The sequence below is a fragment of the Neolamprologus multifasciatus genome, chromosome 6, assembly GCF_963576455.1.
Source record: "Neolamprologus multifasciatus chromosome 6, fNeoMul1.2, whole genome shotgun sequence".
NCBI classification, from domain to species: Eukaryota; Metazoa; Chordata; class Actinopteri; order Cichliformes; family Cichlidae; genus Neolamprologus; species Neolamprologus multifasciatus.
The window spans coordinates 11,991,275-12,011,123 of record NC_140444.1 but is presented as its reverse complement, the minus strand read 5'-3'; the positions used below and the strand labels follow the sequence as shown (position 1 = coordinate 12,011,123).

The window sequence follows — 19,849 nt, the reverse complement described above, 5'->3', positions numbered from 1 at the left end:
AGTGAACGCGCCGTTATTGGTTAATTGTTATTGTGTGGTTTTGCGTGTTTGCCCTGGAAGGAAGTGGACAGGAAGCCAATCCCATAGTGCCATTATTTACAACTTGTAGAGAGACCTCTATGATCCTGCCATTTCTTGGCGGCACACCAAATGGCTTCAAATGTCAATCTTGCGTGTTAACAGACGAAATACATTCAAAGGGCGGCAACAGGCAAGAAACCCAGTGATGTGACACTTCCCATTACCAATCCCTCAGATCTGTGATGTTAACACCAAACGAACATTCACTCTTGATAAGTCTTTATAATGATGCGTGTAAGACTGCGACAAAACCTCAAGTTTAGATAAAAACACTGAATGTGTCAAGTAAGAAAATCAATACCGTCTTGTATCCTTCATTAGGAAGTGATGCAGAGCATGACGGCAAAGCTCTCAATTTATTGGCTGATCCATGTTCCTACTCTCATCTATGGCCACGAGCTGTAGGTAGTGACCAAACGAATATTTAACTGTTGGCAAAATGAGCCTTCTTTGAATGTCTGGGCTCTCTATTAGAGATGGGGTGAGCAGCTCAGAGGAGAGATGCTGCTCCTCTACATCAAAAGGAAAGGCGACTCGGGCATCTGATCTGGACGCCTTCTAGGCAAGGTGTTTCAGGCATGTTCAACAAGGAGGAGACCTCTGGGCAGACCCAGGACATGGTAGACAGCTTACCCCCCCCCCCCCCCCCCCCCCAAGACTGTCTGGTGAGAGGGGGGTCTGGGCATCACTACTTACACCGTAGCAGACCTAGATAACTAGCAGAAAATGGAAGTATGAGCTTTCATCAGGAGGGAGTTAGTTTAGTGCTGGGCTGATATAACCAAAAATTGATGCCATTTCTTGAAGCAGCTACTCTCTGGCAACCAATTGCGAAATCACAGAAATCCCTGAATGCTTTATAAGTTTACAAGACTTCAAGTCTTTAAAAATTGCTTCTCCCATTGCTCTAAAAAACAAAAAAACAAACCTTTGGACCCTCAATGGCAAAATAATAAGTGTATAAAATATAAATTCATACCTTTGAGGCAACGCTACATTTTCATAACCCAATATAAATTTGTATTGACCAAAAAAAAAAAAAAAAAAGAAAAAGCCAGAGAGGTATTAAATATAGTGAAACTGTTGCAGTTTCATTGAATTAGATGACCACGTTTTAACATGAAAGAGTAGTTAGTACAGCATGAACTAGTTCAGGCACTGTATAATAAGCATTTAGTCTATTGCAGTTAAATTTACGCTCTCATGCTCGTCCACAAACACACGTCTGACATTAAAGTCAAAAAGCAAGACAGTGAAGCTCATTCTGAAAAAACAATTCAGTCTGTGAGTGAGTGATACCTTCTTTAGCTGAAGTGCTTTGCGGGGACTGGGTGACAGACAGAGACTGAGAGAGAGTGGAGCCATCGTCAGAGGTTAGCTCGTGCTCGCCATCTGCAGGGAGGGTGGGGACGGAGCCAGGTTGGGGGGGGGGGGGGGGGGGGGGTTGTGAGGGTTGGATGAGAGGATTGTGGCAGGGTGTAGGGGGTGGAAGTAGAGGGAAGACAGCAGGGGTGAGTGGGATGAGAGGTTGGAGGGAATTGGGATGAAGGGTCCGGAGGGAGTGAGGGAGTGGGGAGGTTGACAGATTAGTGGTAACACACACATGTTAGAATCAGGCCATGCACAGCTGTTTTCCAACAAAATTTACAAAATCCTTGTCTGCTGATCACCCAGCTATCAGAGTGCCATCAATCCACCCGCCCCCGGGCGTGGGTGGCTGAGCACACACTGTAACATTTTGCTAAACCTTAACACGGACAACGCTCTTGATGGCGACTTGTGGTCCGCTGCTAGCTAGACCACCAAAGTTTAAAATTTCTTTATGAGATGTATAATTTACATAGACTGAAGTATTTGTATTGTGAGACATTTAAATACAGAAAAATGAAGTTTAGGGCAAGAAAGAAGAGAAATCTCAGTCACTCTTATATAGAATAAGGAGATTATGAGAAAAGTTTATATTCTTATGTAAAATGGATAAAGAAACAAGCACCCTTTGAACTATAGATCCTTAAACAATTCTATCCAACCATAAGGAGCACACAGTGTTGCCACGCAGCTTAGTTACAGTAGCTTAATTTCATTTTAAACACCAATTAGTCTGAATGAAAGACGTTCCCAGATCACTTTAACACATTCATTAGTAGGTTCGGGCTTACACATCGAGCTGGCAGTTGTCACAATCATTCACAACTCCTACAAGCACAGCGTATAGGACGTGTTTGCATAACAGCCTGATCTGTGCAGCGATAGTACTCGGTGTTCTGTATACACACAGATAAAAATGCGTGCGAGCCTCAGATGAGATGATCTCAGTGTGTGTAGTCATTTGCATGAGCTTTGTCACCTCCTGTGAAACATATAGCACATAATACGCATCTGTACATATGTTCATACATATCTATGTCGCATATAGCTCAATTTGATCAGCTCTCTTATATAATGCGCATTATAATCAATCTGTTTTTTAAAAATGATCAATATATACAATCTGCATGTCACAACTAATCGCAGGCTAAGCCTATAAACGTGTGTGTGTGTCCCCGGGCCGAGCATGTATCAGGCCTTTCCAGACGGTCTCCAGCTTGTCTCCAGATTGGTCACCGGGGATTCATGGGGCTATGGGGGCAAAAGTGTCATAGCAACGGGCTCTGATCATGTGGAGGGTGTGAAGACCTGCTGTCTGTTCGGTCTGCCATCTTAGTCACACTGGCCCCTTACACACATACAGTCGCACCATGTTTCATATGCACAGAAGAACATTTGCAGCCATCCATACACATGGCCTTACCCAAATATACACAACACACAAATACACATTCACTGTGCTCCAGTGTGACAGAAGGCCCCCCAGATATTGATTCGCTATTGATTTTTCCTCTGCCTCTCTGAAAGATAATAGGACAGAAGGCTAATATGATTAGCATTGACTTGTGTGTGTGTGTGTGTGTGTGTGTGTGTTGACAAGGTTAACACAGTTTAAAGCAGCCAAAGACCTTGCATATAGATATAGACGTATAGGTATATAGATGTGCGTCTGTGCACGCGTTGACCGAGATCATTTAAATCTTTTGTTACCACCAGACTGCTGAGAGGGCACAAAGAAAATTTGAGCTGTTTACTAATCAGTTTCCAAGGGGACGGCTTTGGAATTGCAGAACCAATTTTAAGAAATCCTGATTAGTTTTAAGCTCAAGTTGAAATCTGCTCCAGCTGTTTATTTGAAGGACTTGTGAATATCTGGCTCTTAGTGTCTTATTTTTTCCACAGTTTAAAGTCTCTTAAAACGTGCAAAGAACCCCTCTAATGACTCAAACACCAACAGTAGTTTTAGATGCTGATGAGCTTTTAATCCAGGGGCAACACAAACCGATTTCACTCAGCTCTCAAGAGATACAAGCGGAACCGGATAAATTCATATTCAAGATTTCTTGAGGTCTTAGTTTTTCCTTCAGGGTTATTAAAGATTGTGATGGTTAACAGCATTAAAAAAAAAAAAAAGAAGATTTACTTTAAATAAATGTATCAAAACCATGATATAAGTGATAAATTTAAAAAAAGGACCCAGAGTAAACTGAAGCCAGCACCCAGCTAAGCAGATGACAATTCCTCTTGCTGGCTCAAACTAATCTCCCAATGTGTGCGCTCAAATTGTAGCTTGCATATTGATTATTGATCCAATTTGTTTCAAGCCCCGGCTCAATATTTTGTTGTTTAATGAACCTTCACTGATTGGTAAGGTCGTCTGCAGCTGGCAGCAGGAAAGAAAACTCTGGGTTCGAGTTCATCTCGCCATGTGTGCTGAGCTTTGATGGTTGTTAACAGAAGTGTATTCGTGAGCGTATGTGCCGTACCGCTGAGGCCCAGTTGCCTTCTCTCCACGTTCTTGCGATACTCTTCCAGCTCCTTCACTGACAACTCACTGAAAGGGTTGGGAGGCAGGGGAGCCATCTGCTCTTCCTCTGTGGGCACGTATGGCTGGGGAGGAGACAGGCAGAGGGGTGAGGATGGGAAACACGTACACAGAGAGAAATAATCAGGAGGCACTAGCACACACTCTGAAATTTAAAAAAACAAACCATGTACTAACCCCACAAGCGCACACCAAAGGTACACATACCAAAAAAAAAACCATGCACGCACACACACACAGAAAACAACACCGTCTCTTTAGTCACGACTGCACTCACCGACTTAAAAGAAAAATATGTTTTTTTAAAAATGGCACAAACACCCACTGTGTCTGAAGATGACAATCATTCATTAGAGGATGACTAAGGCAGCTCTTGTAAAGATAAAACCACATCACAGAGTCCACATCTAATCAACTCCACGCAAGATGTGTTTATAAGACACCATCGGAGAAAAATAACACAAAAACTCACACTCGTGCACACACACACAACGCACTCGAGCTTAAATCTCTGCTAAGATTTCTGCCTAAAAATGTCAGAAAGAGACTCATGCTCCAACAAATCATCACACTTCAACAACTCTCACGAATAAGTGCAGTTTTGTTTAAAGCAAACAAGTAATACATTGAAAACAGTTGTCAATTTTAAAGCAAAACTCTACAACACATGCAGTGGTTTTTGATCAGAACGAGTGATGAAGTGTTACAAAATCATAAAACGAACAAAAGAAATGTAAAAAACTAAAAACAACCACAGACAGGAAAACGTACGTTGGTATTTACCAGAACGTTTATCTGCACCAGATCCTTCAAGACAAAACATTAAACCACGAAACCATCAGCACCACAACTTCTAGTTGAGACATTTTTACTTCACTTGTTCCATTAATTTATACATTCAATTCTATCCTTGCTAGTAAAGTGTAACTGTCAAGAGCTTCAGTTCATCCGTTATAAATGTGTTTACTTGTCTCCCCCTAGTGTTCAAGAGATGTCATTATCAAGTGGCTTAAACTGGCAGTCTGAACAATTTTGGATAAAGTTTTTTTTTTTTTTAATAGTTTTGGAGAGTCCTCCTCCTCTAATGTTCTCACTAAGTCATTAAGATTAGGAAACTCCGGTAATATGCAGAAAAGCTCTATCATATCACAAAAAAGCAAATCTCTAATCAGCCAGAACAACTGAGAACACCTTTAAGTTTCTCCTTAAAGTTAGATAAAGATGTTCTGCAAACCTCAACTGTTTCTATATCATTATCAACACCAGCTATTCTGGATTTTCTTCAAATATCTGTAAGGACTTTCTGTTAACTGAAGAATATCCTGCAAGAACTGTTTGTCATGTACCCCGGTGTGCCCTTTAAGAGGAATTAAAAGTATTTATTGTTAAGTCACAGCATCTAACTGCTTAAACTTTATGCGTTTTTTGTGAAAACCTGTCTTGTTAAAACAGATATTAGATGTTACACATCTACAGTTTACCATCAGATACTTTCTTCTTTGAAGATCTGCTCTCTAAAAACGACAGTTTCCACAGAACACGAGGTTTACACGAGGCGAGAAAGAGGAAATTCTCACCTTTCGCGGTTCGTCGACAGGGATGCCTGCAAGGTGCTGAGACCGCGGCCCTGATGACATCAAATCAAGCCGGTTCTGCTCTCTGATCTGTAACGGGACGAAACACACGGTGCAGTGACAGTTCAAATGTAGCCGTCTTCTCAAGCACTGAAACTACGAATTATCCAGTAGTATGATTAGATGGGGACCAGACTATACACACAAAAGTATGGTAGAAAGAGACACTCTTGACAACAACTGTACAGTAGACGACTCTTTAAAATATTTTTTATAACTAATCTACTTTGATACTATAAATGTTAAATTTAGGGGACTGGCTGCTGTAAATCCTCACCTCTGTTAATCTGAATGATTGATTTTGACTGTTTTCTGCTTTCTTGTTTGGTGATTCCTAGATAATCTTTATTGAAACATTATTACCTTTATAGTAAAATTAATACTATTGCTATTTAGCATGGCTCTAGTTAGCTACCCCTGGTGTAGATATGCTCATATTTGGCTTTCAGAATAGTAAAACAAAAAAAGCACACAAAAAAACCTGATACTTCAAAGTAGCATCGTGGCTGTTATGCCCTCCTTAAACATATGAGGCTATGATAGAGATTTATTTAATCCTTAATTATGTGTCAAGTGTTAATATCCTCACATTTTTAAACAGAACCCAGCACAAAATAGTAAAGTGTATCCTACAATTTCTGTCACTCCATCTTTAGATTTTCGTCACCTTGATAGCATCAAGCGTCTGCAATAAATGGTAGTTTTTCTTACTTTGTTCCTCTTCGCCAGCACTTCAGTGGGATCTGTGTTGAGAGGGACAAACTGATTGGGATCCTCGATACGAATTGGGGTTCCTGGGTCATCTGCCTTCATCCACTGTTAACAGAAGACCGGTGAAAACTTTGTTTTAAAAAATATAATAATAATATTAAAAATAATAATAAGGATGATGATGCAGCTGAACCCCTGTAGTTCACAATTTAGCCACTAGATGGTGATCTAGTACTATTTGTTCTTAACACTGGGATGCAAGTCCAGCCAAAACACAGCAGTCCACAGTAACTGTGGGTATGTACACACTAACTTTCCCAGCCACACTGCTCACCGTGGTTGTCCGGCTGTTGTAGCGCTCCTCTCCACCTTCTACGCTGACCTTGGTGTAGCTGTTGGGTGAATTGAGCCAGCGTGTCTTCTCCCTCTGCTGCCGCTGCTGGAGAAACTTGAAGGGCAGCCGTGTTGCACCACTATCCGCGTCCTCTTCGAACATGAACGCTGTAACCGTGGCGGGGATCTCGACGTCGCTCTTGTGCCTCGGCTTCTCCCGGATGATGGGGTGCCGGTATGCATAGCCTGTCCTGTAGCCCTAAAAGGCATCGCAGAGGATCACATGTAGGGCTTGCTTTCTTTTATCTGGTTTGTGCCGATTCATACATTTACATAGGCCTTGTCATATGCCACAGTGGTCTCCCCACATCATCCATGACTACTGCTCCAGAATAAGTTTTGTATGATGACATTGATTTCACAGCTGACATTATAAATGAATAAACATTCAATCGGTTTCATTTTTAGTACATGAACGGCAGAAATGAGCATTGATTCCTGTAATGCTGGTTGGCCTGCCAGTTTCATAGTTAGTCACATGGAAAAGAAAGACTGTGCTTTGACTGCAGGGTTTCTGGCAACACAGAGGACAGCGTTAGATAGTAACTTCCTGTCTGACCCCTTTTTTCTCTCACCCTTTTCCCTCCATCCCCTTCATTTCCTCTCTCTCTCTCTCCACTTTATTCCCAACGATCTTTTTCTCTCACATTCCCATCGCCCGTCCCTCAGTGCACTCTTTTAGTCCAGCTGGTTTTCAGACAGTTTTCCACACCAGGCTTGACAGCGAGGTTCCGTTCTTTTGTCTTTCCCCCTTTCCTTTTCATCTCAGCCCCCACATCTCAGTCGATACCGACATTTCAACCTAACTGAGCTGGCGTGATCTCCTCCTGCAAAATTCTGCTTTATATTCAGACATTTCTAAATATTCACAGCTGGCAGCTTGCCGAGACACAGTATAACTACTCGATTTTTCTCCCACTTTCCCCCTCTTTGTTACAAATGTGCGTCCTGTCCTGAATCCAAGAATTTATCTGACACAAATGCCGTTTATGAAGTGTGTAAAGGGGGAGAGTAGGAAAGGAAGGGAGACAAAGATGAACTATTCAAAGTTGCAACAGGCTGGGAGGCAGTGATTCATTGAGAAAGCAGAGGGGGAAAAGAGGAGGGAAAGGTGGGAGGGAAGCATGGAGAAAGGTGAAAAGTGTCGGGTGAAGCAGGCGAGCGAAGCACACGCGGAGAGAGATGCAAGGAGGACAAAAGGCATGAGAATCTGAGACAAGGAAGAACATTCAGCAAATCTCCAGGGACTGAACCACTCCAGATTTTTAAAGTTAGCACTGTACTAACAAAACGCTCCTCCATTTTCTTTAAGTTTCATTTGCTGTTCTTTCCAAAGATGAGCTTTGGAATCAGCACTGCTTCTTTGCATTGCACGTTAAAAGGTTAGTTTACTGTAGGTGGCGCCCTTTTCCAGTTTTGTTCACCCACACTAGCCACCAGCTGAATAGTTCTCCATCATTAGTGCAACAGAAATAAGACTGAAACAAACAGAAAGGTGAACTAAAATGGTAAATGGCCTGTATTTTATATAGCGCTTTACTAGTCCCTACGGACCCCAAAGCGCTTTACATATCCAGTCATCCACCCAGTCACACACACATTCACACACTGGTGATGGCAAGCTACATTGTAGCCACAGCCACCCTGGGGCGCACTGACAGAGGCGAGGCTGCCGGACACTGGCCCCACCGGGCCCTCTGACCACCACCAGTAGGCAACGGGTAAAGTGTCTTGCCCAAGGACACAACGACCGAGACTGTCCCGGGGCTCGAACCGGCAACCTTCCGATTACAAGGCGAACTCCCAACTCTTTAGCCACGATCGCCCCAACTAAAACGAACCTCGGACCAAATGTGTGCCATAGTGGTTAAACGCCAGATGTAACACTTTTATGAAATCCATATAGGCCGGTTATTATCATTTTATAAATCAATAACTGAGTGCTTTCATACTGGATACCCTTGGATACCAGGGTCTACTCCTGGTTTTGAAGCAGGGATCTTACTCATGTTAAGTGAAACCAAGATGGGTTACTTTGCTAAAACAAGTGATTACACTCCTGATTTCACAAAGCCACAACAAGTAAAGATTAAAATTATTTATTTTATGATTATTATGCATTTTTTTTGTGTCATATATATCTTTTTTATAACTATGCAAGTGTTTATTTAGGTCTTTTTGTGTCTGTGTGGTAAACTGACAAAACTTTCTCTTTTGATGTTTAGCTTTTTCTTTATACACTTACCAGATTATCCAGCATCCTCATCAGAGACTCAAACTCCAGCTCACCGATTTTCCACTTGTATTGCCCAGCCATGTTGATAGCAGCCGCCGAGGCGACGGCGAACACTCGTGATTTGTACTTCTCCTGGTCCAGCACTATAAGGTTGTCCACACCTCCAGCACAAGAAATGGCATTAACCTGAGGACAGACGGAGACAGACGTGAGCTTCTACTGATGGCTGGTGGCTTACGCAACACAAAAATAAACAACATCCCCCCCCTCCTTCGCATAATACATGTGTGGCATTAGATCATCTATCTAAAAGGAGCATAAGCAGGAACAAATTTCCTGACCATTTCCCCTGCAGACTAAAAGTGTCATTTAGCAAAACCAAAATGAGAGACCCCTCCAGCTACCACGGCATCGAATTTACAGTAGATGACATGCAAACATGCCCGAGGGGATTTATTTCGAGAAATTAAGCTGGGCTGGGCTTTGCAGGATGGATTAATGTTTTCTTTTGCTTGACCAGGGAGAATCAATCAGGAGATTTGGTTTGCTGTTTACAGCGGAGCGGGGGCACAGCCGTTCATCTCTAACATCCACCATATTTACCAATGAACAGGAAGACATGCAAGAACAAAAAGCAAGACAACAGAAATCCAACACAGCTGCATTTTCACTTATTGCTACAACTGCCCCTTCAAAAGGGAAACGGCTGCACAGCAGTCAGCTGCACCAACCAAACTACCACCGAGGAAAGTGGGCAGTGTTTGCACCCACCTAATCGATGCTGCAAACCAAGCACACACCCCAAAGTCAATGACACTCACTAATAACCTCCACCAGCAGTGCACTACAACACACACCAGTAAAAGATCCACCATCCTGCAGCCCACAGGACTCAAAGAATCCACTGCTGGACACCAAAGGTCACTTAAAGAGGATGTCTGGCAATATGTTAACAGGTGCACAACAAACAGATCCAAACCCTTATAAATACACGGCAGTGAGAAGAGTCTGAATGACCACTGAGATTTAAAAAAATATTATTTTTTATGTTCCAATTCAAATGCTGCTGCAGCTAAGTTGAGCTAATCCACAATCCCTGACAAACGCGCCACCGCTCTCCGGGCTTATCGCCATCTTATCGGAAAAGATTACACAGACCGACACATTACATGAAATATGAATATAAACTTAATATAACCTCAAAATGAACATGCAGTCAATAAACATTCATTCATTCTGCCCAGTTCTCACCCCTTGAAATCTTATGTATCACCTTCTGTTCAGCTTTACTAATTAAAAACAAAACACGGAGAACACCACCCTTCTCTTAATGCTGCTTTGGACCGGCGTCAACAATAACACATCAGATTGTTACTCCCTTCATCAGACTCCTAATAGCCTTATTATAAAGCTGTGTTTGGCCAACATTTTCCACATGGGGGGAGATTATGAGTTAGAGTGTTCTTAAAATAGAGAGGGAGAAATGTGAAAGCAGCTGTGGAGATTAGATTTAGCAGGAAAGCTACCGCCCTCCTGGACTAATGCGTGTGTTTGGAAGCCGAAGAGAGAGAGAGTGTGAGTGTGTGTGTGTGTGTTGGGCAGGAATGTACTGGGTACCAGCAGCACTTGGCTCTGCAATGTGTACCTGGATTTCACAGGCATACTGAGCGTTGTAGATGTAGTGAAAGGCCTCTTCGATGGTCTCCCCGAGAGCAACCACGCCGTGATTCCTCAGCACCAAAACCTGCAATACGCGCACACAGAAAAAAGTCATTGTAAGCATCAGAAGAGTCCGATCACAGAGAGGCACCACAGGTCCATTTCTCTAACTTGTATTAAATTAGACTGTTAGATGGTGTTTATTTTATTTATTCAGCAAGTAACCAAGTCAATGGAAGTACTGATGGAGAATGCGCGTGCTCATGCTGATTTGTATCCAGAAGCTCTGTTTTCTCTAGTTCTTAAAAAATGTTGGCCCAGGGGACAGAAGAGCTTCAAGAGTTTTATTTTCCGTTTGGATAAAGGTTGAAATCATTATGATTTTATGTATCAACAAGGGCTTGGCCACTGGGCGATGACATCAGAACCTGGCAACAGACAAGCAGCGGAAACTCCCTTGAATTCCCAGAATGTTTTCCAGTTTAAATTCTAATGACTGGTGTTTTTTTTTTTTTTAAAGACGCCAGAAAGCAAGACATACACATGGAAGGCAAATGCAAACCCAAAATAAGGGTGTGGAGAAGGTAACTAAAGGAACTGCAGCTGACATTTCAACGGGATGTGCAAGCCTGACTGCCCTGCTATTGCTCCTTGTTCGAAATAAACACCCTGATATTTCAATCGTTTTCCTGTCTTAGGTTAAAGGGATGAGATATAAAACACGCTTGATTATTTTGAACCACCCCAACATATGGGCCTAAATTGCTCCAAGCCTCTAAAAGTTTTGGTCTGTTGTCTGAAAGACAGCAGAGAACGTGACTCAAAGACACATTTTGGCTCTTTTTTATCAGCAAACCTCTGGGACAAACACACTCCAGTCTGAAGCTAGAGATACTGGTAGAAAGCTTTTTAATACATTTGCACAAAGCTAAGTTTATTGTTTGCACTTTATATTTACCGTGTGGATTCTTCAAAACACAAACTAATTATGCAAAAGTGATGGAAGATAATGCACAATGTTTAGTCTCCTCGCTTCTCCTACCTTTGTTGTTGGCCCCAGGGCCTTCTGTAGCTCTATGCGCTCATCCTGCTCATCCAGACTGCCCTGGTAGTTATAGTAGGCAATATCACCTAATATCAGCGCCTCTTGGGAAATGGGCAGGATACCACACTTCATAGATGACACCTAAAGCAGGAGAAAGGTGAGAAGGAGACAGCAGAGACATGCCAGCAATGAGAAACGTTGACAGGTGGATTACAGCTGTATAGCTGCATTATTCTTTAACGTTCGGCAGCAGATGTTTCTCGTTGGTGCTCCTGTGGGAAGAAAGCTTGGAAACTCTGGCGCTCTCTGATGACTGCAGTGATGAGCCTCTTTGTTGTTGCAAAACTTTCATTTCTGCGCTGTCGAGTCGTTTAAAGATATTCCCTTTTGGTCGAGGTGTCAAGGTAATTTTACGGGATATCACTTCACTATTCAAATTCGTCCAGCCTGAAATACCTCTTCTCAAATTGAAATCGCACCCCTCTTAAAAAAATAAGCATCAAGCACCAATCTGCAGGGAAAATCATCACAGAGAGGTTTGCAAGGTTGGGTATAATATAACGTGTGGTAATGTGAACTTACAGCTGCTGTGGCAGGAGTGTGCACGTGTATGATGCAGCGGATGTCTGGACGCATGGAGTAGATGGCAGCATGGGGGCTGAAACCTGCGGGGTCGATCCTCAGGTTGGTGGAGCCCTGGTCGATCACATTCCCGATGATGTTGACTTTCACCTGGGGAGGCAAGGATAGGGTGCTTTGAGGATATCTGCTTTGAGTGGTTAAAAACACTTTAACTCAAGCAATAAGCGCCAAGAGTACGGCAGGGCTTTAGAGGCCACAGAGAGACGACGTACTGTAAACCATTACAACATCAGTGAAATCAAATATGCCGATACAAAACTAGCTCACAAGCAGGTTATAACCCTGCAGCGTTAACCAAGCAGGCCTAAAGATAAGCCAACATCTGTGAGTATGATAGCACAGAAATCACATTACAACAATTCCTCCTTTCTGTATGCTCATCTCTGGGAAATGAATTTACGCTTTACCAGGAAACGTAATAGTGGAACGGAGTGGACTCACTATGACAACTTCATTACCAACCAGATAACAGTCATTTGATTACATGACCGGAGAGAAAAGCATTCGAGGCAAAAGATATATAGAGGACCTGGAGGGACAGAGAGTACAATACCAGAGAGGGGAAAAAAGAAGACTGATAACTGGACACAGAGACTGTGATATAAAACCTGGAGGAAGAGCAAGTGCAGATGTCAGTCCTCACAGTAAAACCTAATAACAAACCGAAAACACAACTTTGCTTGCAGACCTTGTACACAATTGGCATCACTGAGCACATGTTGTTCTGTGATACAAGCCAGAAGGAGCCTGCTCACATTTCTGACCCCCCTCAACAAGGTCCAAGAGTGTGTTATCACACCAGGAACATGGCATCCATCATCCAGTCAGAGGCTCATGAAACAAACCCAGTTCAAACTGAGCCAGCTCAAAAGTGTGGGGTTTGGTACTTGTGGTGGGGCGTGGTCTGCGGTGGCGTGCAGGGAGGGCGGACGCACCTGCACGGCATCCGCAATCACGCCCGCCACGTTAAAAACACGGGGACTCAGGTGTGTGTGGTGTGTGTGGTGTGAGGTGTTGTAAATAAAATGACACAAAACGTTGATCCCTGGACCCGCCGTGCCTTATTCCTGCCACAGTGGTGCCGAAACCCAGGAGGCGGCACGGCGGGTTCTTATCGGAGCCAGGGAGTGGAGGAGCTGGCCCAGAGGGTGGCCGAAATGGCGGCCGCCCAGCGGGAGCAGGCGGCGGAGGTGCGTCGCCAGCAGGCAGAGCAGCAGGACCAGTCCGAGCGCCACCTGCAACGGATTGGGGAGCTGGCGGCGCTGCTCTGGGCCTGGGCGCCACCCCCACAGGTGTGTACCGAGGACAGCGAAGCGGTGGAGGAGCCGCGTGGGGCACCTGAGCAGCCGGAGGTGGCAGACGAGGCGCGCGGGGATCTGCGCCTGCCGGAGGAGGGGGAACAGCCGGGTGAAGGGCTGCTCCTGCCGGGAGCGGTGGACGAGCCGCTCCGACCGGAGGCGGCAGACGAGGCGTGCGAGGGTCTGCACCGGCTGGAGGAAGAGGAGTCGTGGGAGGGGCTGCCGGAGCCGCTCCCGCCAGCGCCCCAGCCAGCGGCGGTCGAGCCGCTCCAGCCGGAAGAGGTGGAGAAACCGGGAGGGGAGATGGCGGTCCCCGTGCCAGGGGAGCCTGCTCGACCTGTGCCCGAGGTTGAGGATCGAGCTGCCCCGGAGCGTCAGATGCGCCGGGTAGTGAGCCCCTCCCGGGGCCGGCGGGGTCGTGCCGGCTTGCCGGGTAGCCGGCCTCCGGACCGGTTTCGCCGCGGCTGCTGGAGGCGTGGCCGACCCCCGGACAAGGCTCGCCGCCATTGGAGGTGTGGGCGGCCTCCGCAACGGACGTTGCTCCCCCCAACCGGTGGGGTGGGGGGGAGTAGGTTCGGCCGGATGACTCCCCGGCCTCAATCGGGCGATGGGGGTGTGTGGTGGGGCGTGGTCTGCGGTGGCATGCAGGGAGGGCGGACGCACCTGCACGGCATCCGCAATCACGCCCGCCACGTTAAAAACACGGGGACTCAGGTGTGTGTGGTGTGAGGTGTTGTAAATAAAATGACACAAAACGTTGATCCCTGGACCCGCCGTGCCTTATTCCTGCCACAGTACTTAAAGTGTGCGTGGAGCAGGAAACTATTTCCTTCCAAAATTAAAGGAATTAATTTTTTTTTAACCCCTTCAAACTCTGTTTTTAATCTCTCATTATCATATTCCTCAAACTAAAAACGCACCCTTCCCATCCAGGGCTTCTTCAGAGCTGTGCCTCTACTCATTAGCTTTGGTAGCAACAGATCATTTTTATTTTAGGATTAAAAAACGATTAAATAACAAAAACATACTGCACAAAGTCACTGGAGGTGTGGCTTCTAAGTTTTCACCTCGCAGAAAACTTGAAACTCGAGTATTGATCACTGAGAATATAACAGATTTTTTTAAAAGTAAGACCAAAGTGTTACCATGGGAAACTTGCCACTACTCAAACTTCTGAATAAATAATCTTGTTTTACTTGGTTTGAGGTTTATAACTACTTGGATAGTTTAGAGTGTCTTTCCTTTTACATCCTTTTAGATCTGGTCACTACTAATTCATTCTTTAATAAAACAAGAAAATTCAGTAAAAGAAGATATTTAACCTCAGAAAACTGCATACGACTAAAAATATTGTTGAAAATTAACCATATTGTGTTGGCACGGGGCCAATACAGCGCCTGAGCAATTACCAGCTCGACTGGTTAATACGTCTCTTTCCTTTGATCCTTAAGAGAGTCCACAGATTGTTTCCGATCTTTGGGTCAAATGAGGCTGAAAATCCTCAGACGCATTCTGAGTGGTGTTCAGACTTTTAAAAGGCATATGGGTGTTTGGGCAGATGAATTTATTGATCTTTCCAGCAGAGGAAAGTGAATGGCACCAGCTAAGCGTGAGTAACTAACCCCATCTATGTCTCCACACACCCTCTCCTGACAGCCACAGCCAGCTGCCGTGTGATCGAACACCGTTACGTCACATGGCCGGTCCATTATTGGATCACCCCCGTCACGTCCTTCAAACTTCAGCCCTTCAAACTGAGAGGCCCTTATGGCCGGTGTAGCACCTCTAATCTTAAAAATAAGTCAAAGGACGTGTCAAAGAATCTGAAATGTGATGCAGCTGCATGGTAGGGAGGGGATTAGAAGCTGATAAGGAGAGTGGGGCCAGAAGCAGGCAGTTGAAACTGAAAAGGAAATCTCTGAATTCCTTCACGGGTTCAAGGTTGCCTGATTCAAGTTAAGCAAATCCAAGAGTAAAGAGAGTAATTCTCTCACCTTTTGACTCTGATGTGAAGGTAGCCAACAGTAATTTCAATAACAAGTTTAGAGACATGAAATAAGAAACTTTGCTGTGACTTCAGACTAAACTAAAACAACCAGATGGACCAAACATTTTTTCTTTTCAACTCCAAACTCAAACTGACCTCAGAATCACCTCAAAGCTCGAAGAGTAATACTGACAGGGAGAGACAGATGCAAACTAACCAAAGCCAACTGCACCACAGCTTTTCTTAGAGGCTACAGCAGGCTGACCCCAACACAACCTTTGACACGCTTTATTCTGGATGACTTCCTCCTAATCAATTTCTTTGCCTTTCTAAACTCTTGAACTTAATCATGTAACTATTGAGCTTACTAAGACAAAGCCGGCTGAAAGTGGAGAGAGAGATTAAACAGATGGATATAAACAAAGCAGTGACGGACTGGCATCAAAACACAAACACTAAGGAAAATCTGGAAGTGCCAGGTTACACGAATTTGTTCCGTCTTTCAGCGTATGCAGTGTTGTGGTCAACTTTACTGCCCGACCACAGGATAGATGGATGTGGTCCAGACAAACAAACTAAAAATACTCACAGCTGAATAAGTTTGCCATATACTGCTTTTAAGGATTCTGTGGCTTCTAGCAAAAGTTATGGCGAGTAAGTTTGATTGAGTTTGCAATCACGGACATGATTAATTACACTTTACAATGATTTGAGCCAGAGACAGAAGGTAAGAGCATCATCTGTTACTTTGTGCAGCAACAGAGCTAAAACTAAGACTAACACAACATCGTCAAAGGTAATATTTTTCTTTTTGCTAATAGAATAATAGAAAAGTATACATACTTGGGAGGATGAACAACCAAGAAGCCTGATTGGACTTATCAGTCTTGAGCTGACATTTGACAATGAATATATGGCATCTATATTTTTTTACTATGAAGTAATTTCGCAACATGGAAAACAGTGGATGGTTTAGTTTGAACCAAATACTGCGAGTGGAAATATTGTGCACCATTGGTAAATAAATAAATATCAAGTTTTATCCTGATTATTTTGTTGCAGTACTGAACTATTATTTCTGTGTGCTAATCAAAGACATGTCAACGTCCATGTCTAACTAGTTAACTATTGCAGCAACAGGTTTTTGAGGCAGCAAAGTTACCCTAGTGAAGAGAATCTGTTCTGACGGTTTCAGGTAGCTACGCTTGTTTTGTGTCTGTACTGCAAAGAGAATTTATTGTCTGAAATTATTATCAGCAATTTTGGCACTTTATTCACTTTTAAGGAAATAAAGCAGATTTTTAGGGCAAGTTTACAGTGTCTGTGCTGAACTAAAGCAAAAAAGACAAACAAACCCCTATTAAATTAAAAACAGACTCAAAAATGACCGAGTTCAACAAGGACATGTTCAAACCACTCAGCCACCCACGAGGCTTTACTATTAGGAAGTAGCAAGTTAGGCGCGGAGATTTATATCACTACCTTCTAACCACTCTCGCAGGTCAAAAAGTGAAATCAGCTTGTCAGCCAGGTGCTGACAGATTTCACTATCTGGCTGCAGAAGCACACCTGCAGTATATTATCCCGGATTTTATCTGTTTGCGCAGGTGTAGAAGACAAAGTAGGAGAGTATAACAAAGCTACGAAAAAAAAAACGACTGAAGATATGAGTCCGTTTTCTACTTTTGCATTTTGTTTTGAACACAGAGGTGAACCCTGGTTCTGTTTTTCTCCATTCCATAATTTTTAAATTGTCAAATGGAAAAAGCAGAAATAAACAGAAGTCCGACAATCAGGATGAGACATGTTGATGAGACAAGAGCAACAGAAAGAGAAAAACAAAACGGAGACAAACCGAAATAGAAAGTGAATTAGAGGGAGCTGAAACGTACAGAGGGAGGTAACGAGGTTGCCAACGAATTCTTATACACATTATTGCACATTTAGCGCCGTGGTATGCCGAGCAGAGCTGAAACTGGGGAGCCGGACAGACTGAACCACCTACAGTGTTTGCTGACAGAGAAACAGAGCGGCTAATGTCAACATGAGAGGTGCCGGTGACACAGAACATGATAAACACGTACACAAAAGGGACAGTCAGAGAGAGACGGTGGGATCTCGTGCACAGAGAAGACCAAAAAGCACTGGAAAAAGGTTCATCTGGTACGTTCCTCTTCAGAGTGAAGGAAGTAAATGGCTGATTAAGCCAAATGGGAGAGCGCTAGTTGAGTAAAGCAAATGCAAAGCCATTACAGTCCAATGTAATGCTGGCACAGTTACACAGAGAAGGATGCTGACGCAGACATTTACGATGCATTTCATTTGTAGCAAGAAATTAAATTAACAGGCAGAGCTTGTAGTTAAAAAACTGTGTTTGGATGAGACCACAGTGGCTCGTGTTTCTTACCAGGTTTGAAGCAGATGCCTCAGCAAATGAGAGTCCTCTGGGGATGATCAGGATGTGGTCTTGCTCTTTACTGACTCGGCCCTAGGAGGGAGAAAACACCGATTGAGGACTAAAGGTTACTTTTAGTTAGAAAAAAAATTAACCAGACCCAAGTCGGGACTGCATTAGAATAACAAAGAATTAAGGAAGAGTTGAAATATGGACTAAACAGTCAGATCTCCAATTAAAACATGCTTGCCAGCAACCTCCCAGTACATTTCTGTGGGCAACAGGGAGTCAGATACAGCATGAAATGGAGGAACTTGGGTGGAAGTGGACTGCAGAGTGGTTTGCCGTGGTCCAACCACTATGGGGAGTCTAAAGTGGCTCAGATAGCGTGCCTTATATGAGACAGCCATTTGTATGTGTAGAAGTGTGTCAGCTGAGCCATCAGCTGATGTGGTCACAAAGAAATTATTGCAAAATGCATTGAGGCATTGTAAAGTCATCACTACTAGACTTTCTTGGGAATTTTGCACGGCACTTAAATAAAAAAAGAATAGTGCAAATATATAGCATTTAAACAAAGGCGTAGAATAGTAGAGGATATTCTGAAAGTCTGTGTGGACAGTTTTTGAACTGTAGTATCAGTTTTCTGTAGAAAGTCAAAGGTTACAATAATCTTTGTTGTGAATGACAAGCCAGGTATTTAAGTTGTGATATTAAAGATGTTTTTGTAACCTCGAGACAATTACTGTTAGACTGAAACACCCTTGAAATGACAATAAAAGCTTTCTCTGAAAACAGACCCTCAATGTTTGTACCCGGAAATTGTATGGGAGACTTTGGACCCGGAAATAATACAGGAGATGGTAAAATTTATGAACTAGATAGATGATAGGGAATTTCCAGTACATCTGTGCTTTTGGAGTAGTGTCTTACTGTGATGTAGGAGTTGGCGAAGTGTGCCCAGCTGAACAGGTCCACCAGTCTGTAGAGGCTGGCCAGTTTACAACGCGTCAGCTTCTCGCCTTTCACCATCGTGGTGGATTCCACTCCATACAAGTCGTTGATGGGAGTGACCATCCCCAGGCCTAAATGATCATGGACGATGAGAGGAGGGAGAGGGGGAGCAGGAATGTTAAAAATGCAGATTGCGGATCAGGTGGTATTAATATCAGTGACAACCATTCAGGACCAGACATCTGTAGCTAGCATCTGGATTTGTATCTAATGGTGTATCTGACTCTACATGAGAATCCTAATTTACACAGTGGGGTGATGCGAGAAGCACTCAGTCCTTTAATGCCTTTTGTTGTCTTTTATTATAAAATTTTAACAATAAGCTAAATCAAAAGGCTACACAGTTTCTGACGTCTAATTTAGCATTAGTTGTGCATTCCAAGGCTTTGACTTCACATATGGGACTCTTGGACAGAAATCGCAAAAGATCAAAACCCATGGAAATATGCACGGCTTTTCCGGAGTCTGGGGCTGGGTTGTCTAGGAGTATTTATGCCCTTAAGCACACAAAGCTCATGTTTGTGTATAGATCTCCTATATTCCAATATTGAGGCTGGGCTTTTGTTTTTCAGTGCAGTTCAAAGTTATTGCACCCTGGGCGCGGATGGCATGTGTTAGTGTCTGGTTGTCTGGGGCAATGAGCACAGTGACCACTTACTGAGGGGGGAAGTGTTGAAACCGGCAACTGTGCTGGCCATAAAGAAGTCTGCGATCTGCCTGAGAGCCAGCAGGCCAGTGGGGTTGTTCCCCTTCCGTTGCTGCTCTTGGATCAGGCTCTCCAATTCCTCCTTGAAAGCCTGAGAAAGATAGGGAAAGACAAAAGGTTGAGAGGGGGACACGA

At 43.8% G+C, this 19,849-nt stretch overlaps 1 protein-coding gene across 10 annotated transcripts in view; it reads right to left on the bottom strand.

Moving 5' to 3' along the window:
- The window catches only part of add3a (adducin 3 (gamma) a), a 104,214-nt gene that overhangs the window by 3,874 nt on the left and 80,491 nt on the right, over positions 1-19,849 (bottom strand). For 6 of the 10 annotated variants that reach the window (XM_085163519.1, XM_085163521.1, XM_085163520.1 and 3 more), the window contains 13 exons: positions 19,667-19,805; positions 18,928-19,079; positions 18,007-18,087; positions 12,255-12,404; positions 11,670-11,813; positions 10,614-10,712; positions 8,978-9,154; positions 6,674-6,931; positions 6,340-6,444; positions 5,572-5,658; positions 4,766-4,801; positions 3,936-4,059; positions 1,381-1,473 (listed from right to left, as the gene is read on the bottom strand). In XM_085163519.1, the coding sequence (XP_085019645.1) occupies positions 1,381-1,473; positions 3,936-4,059; positions 4,766-4,801; positions 5,572-5,658; positions 6,340-6,444; positions 6,674-6,931; positions 8,978-9,154; positions 10,614-10,712; positions 11,670-11,813; positions 12,255-12,404; positions 18,007-18,087; positions 18,928-19,079; positions 19,667-19,805 (1,645 nt within the window). The remainder of the gene's footprint in view (positions 1-1,380; positions 1,474-3,935; positions 4,060-4,765; positions 4,802-5,571; positions 5,659-6,339; positions 6,445-6,673; positions 6,932-8,977; positions 9,155-10,613; positions 10,713-11,669; positions 11,814-12,254; positions 12,405-18,006; positions 18,088-18,927; positions 19,080-19,666; positions 19,806-19,849) is intronic. The other 4 variants (XM_085163524.1, XM_085163526.1, XM_085163525.1 and 1 more) reach the window with 4 other exon arrangements.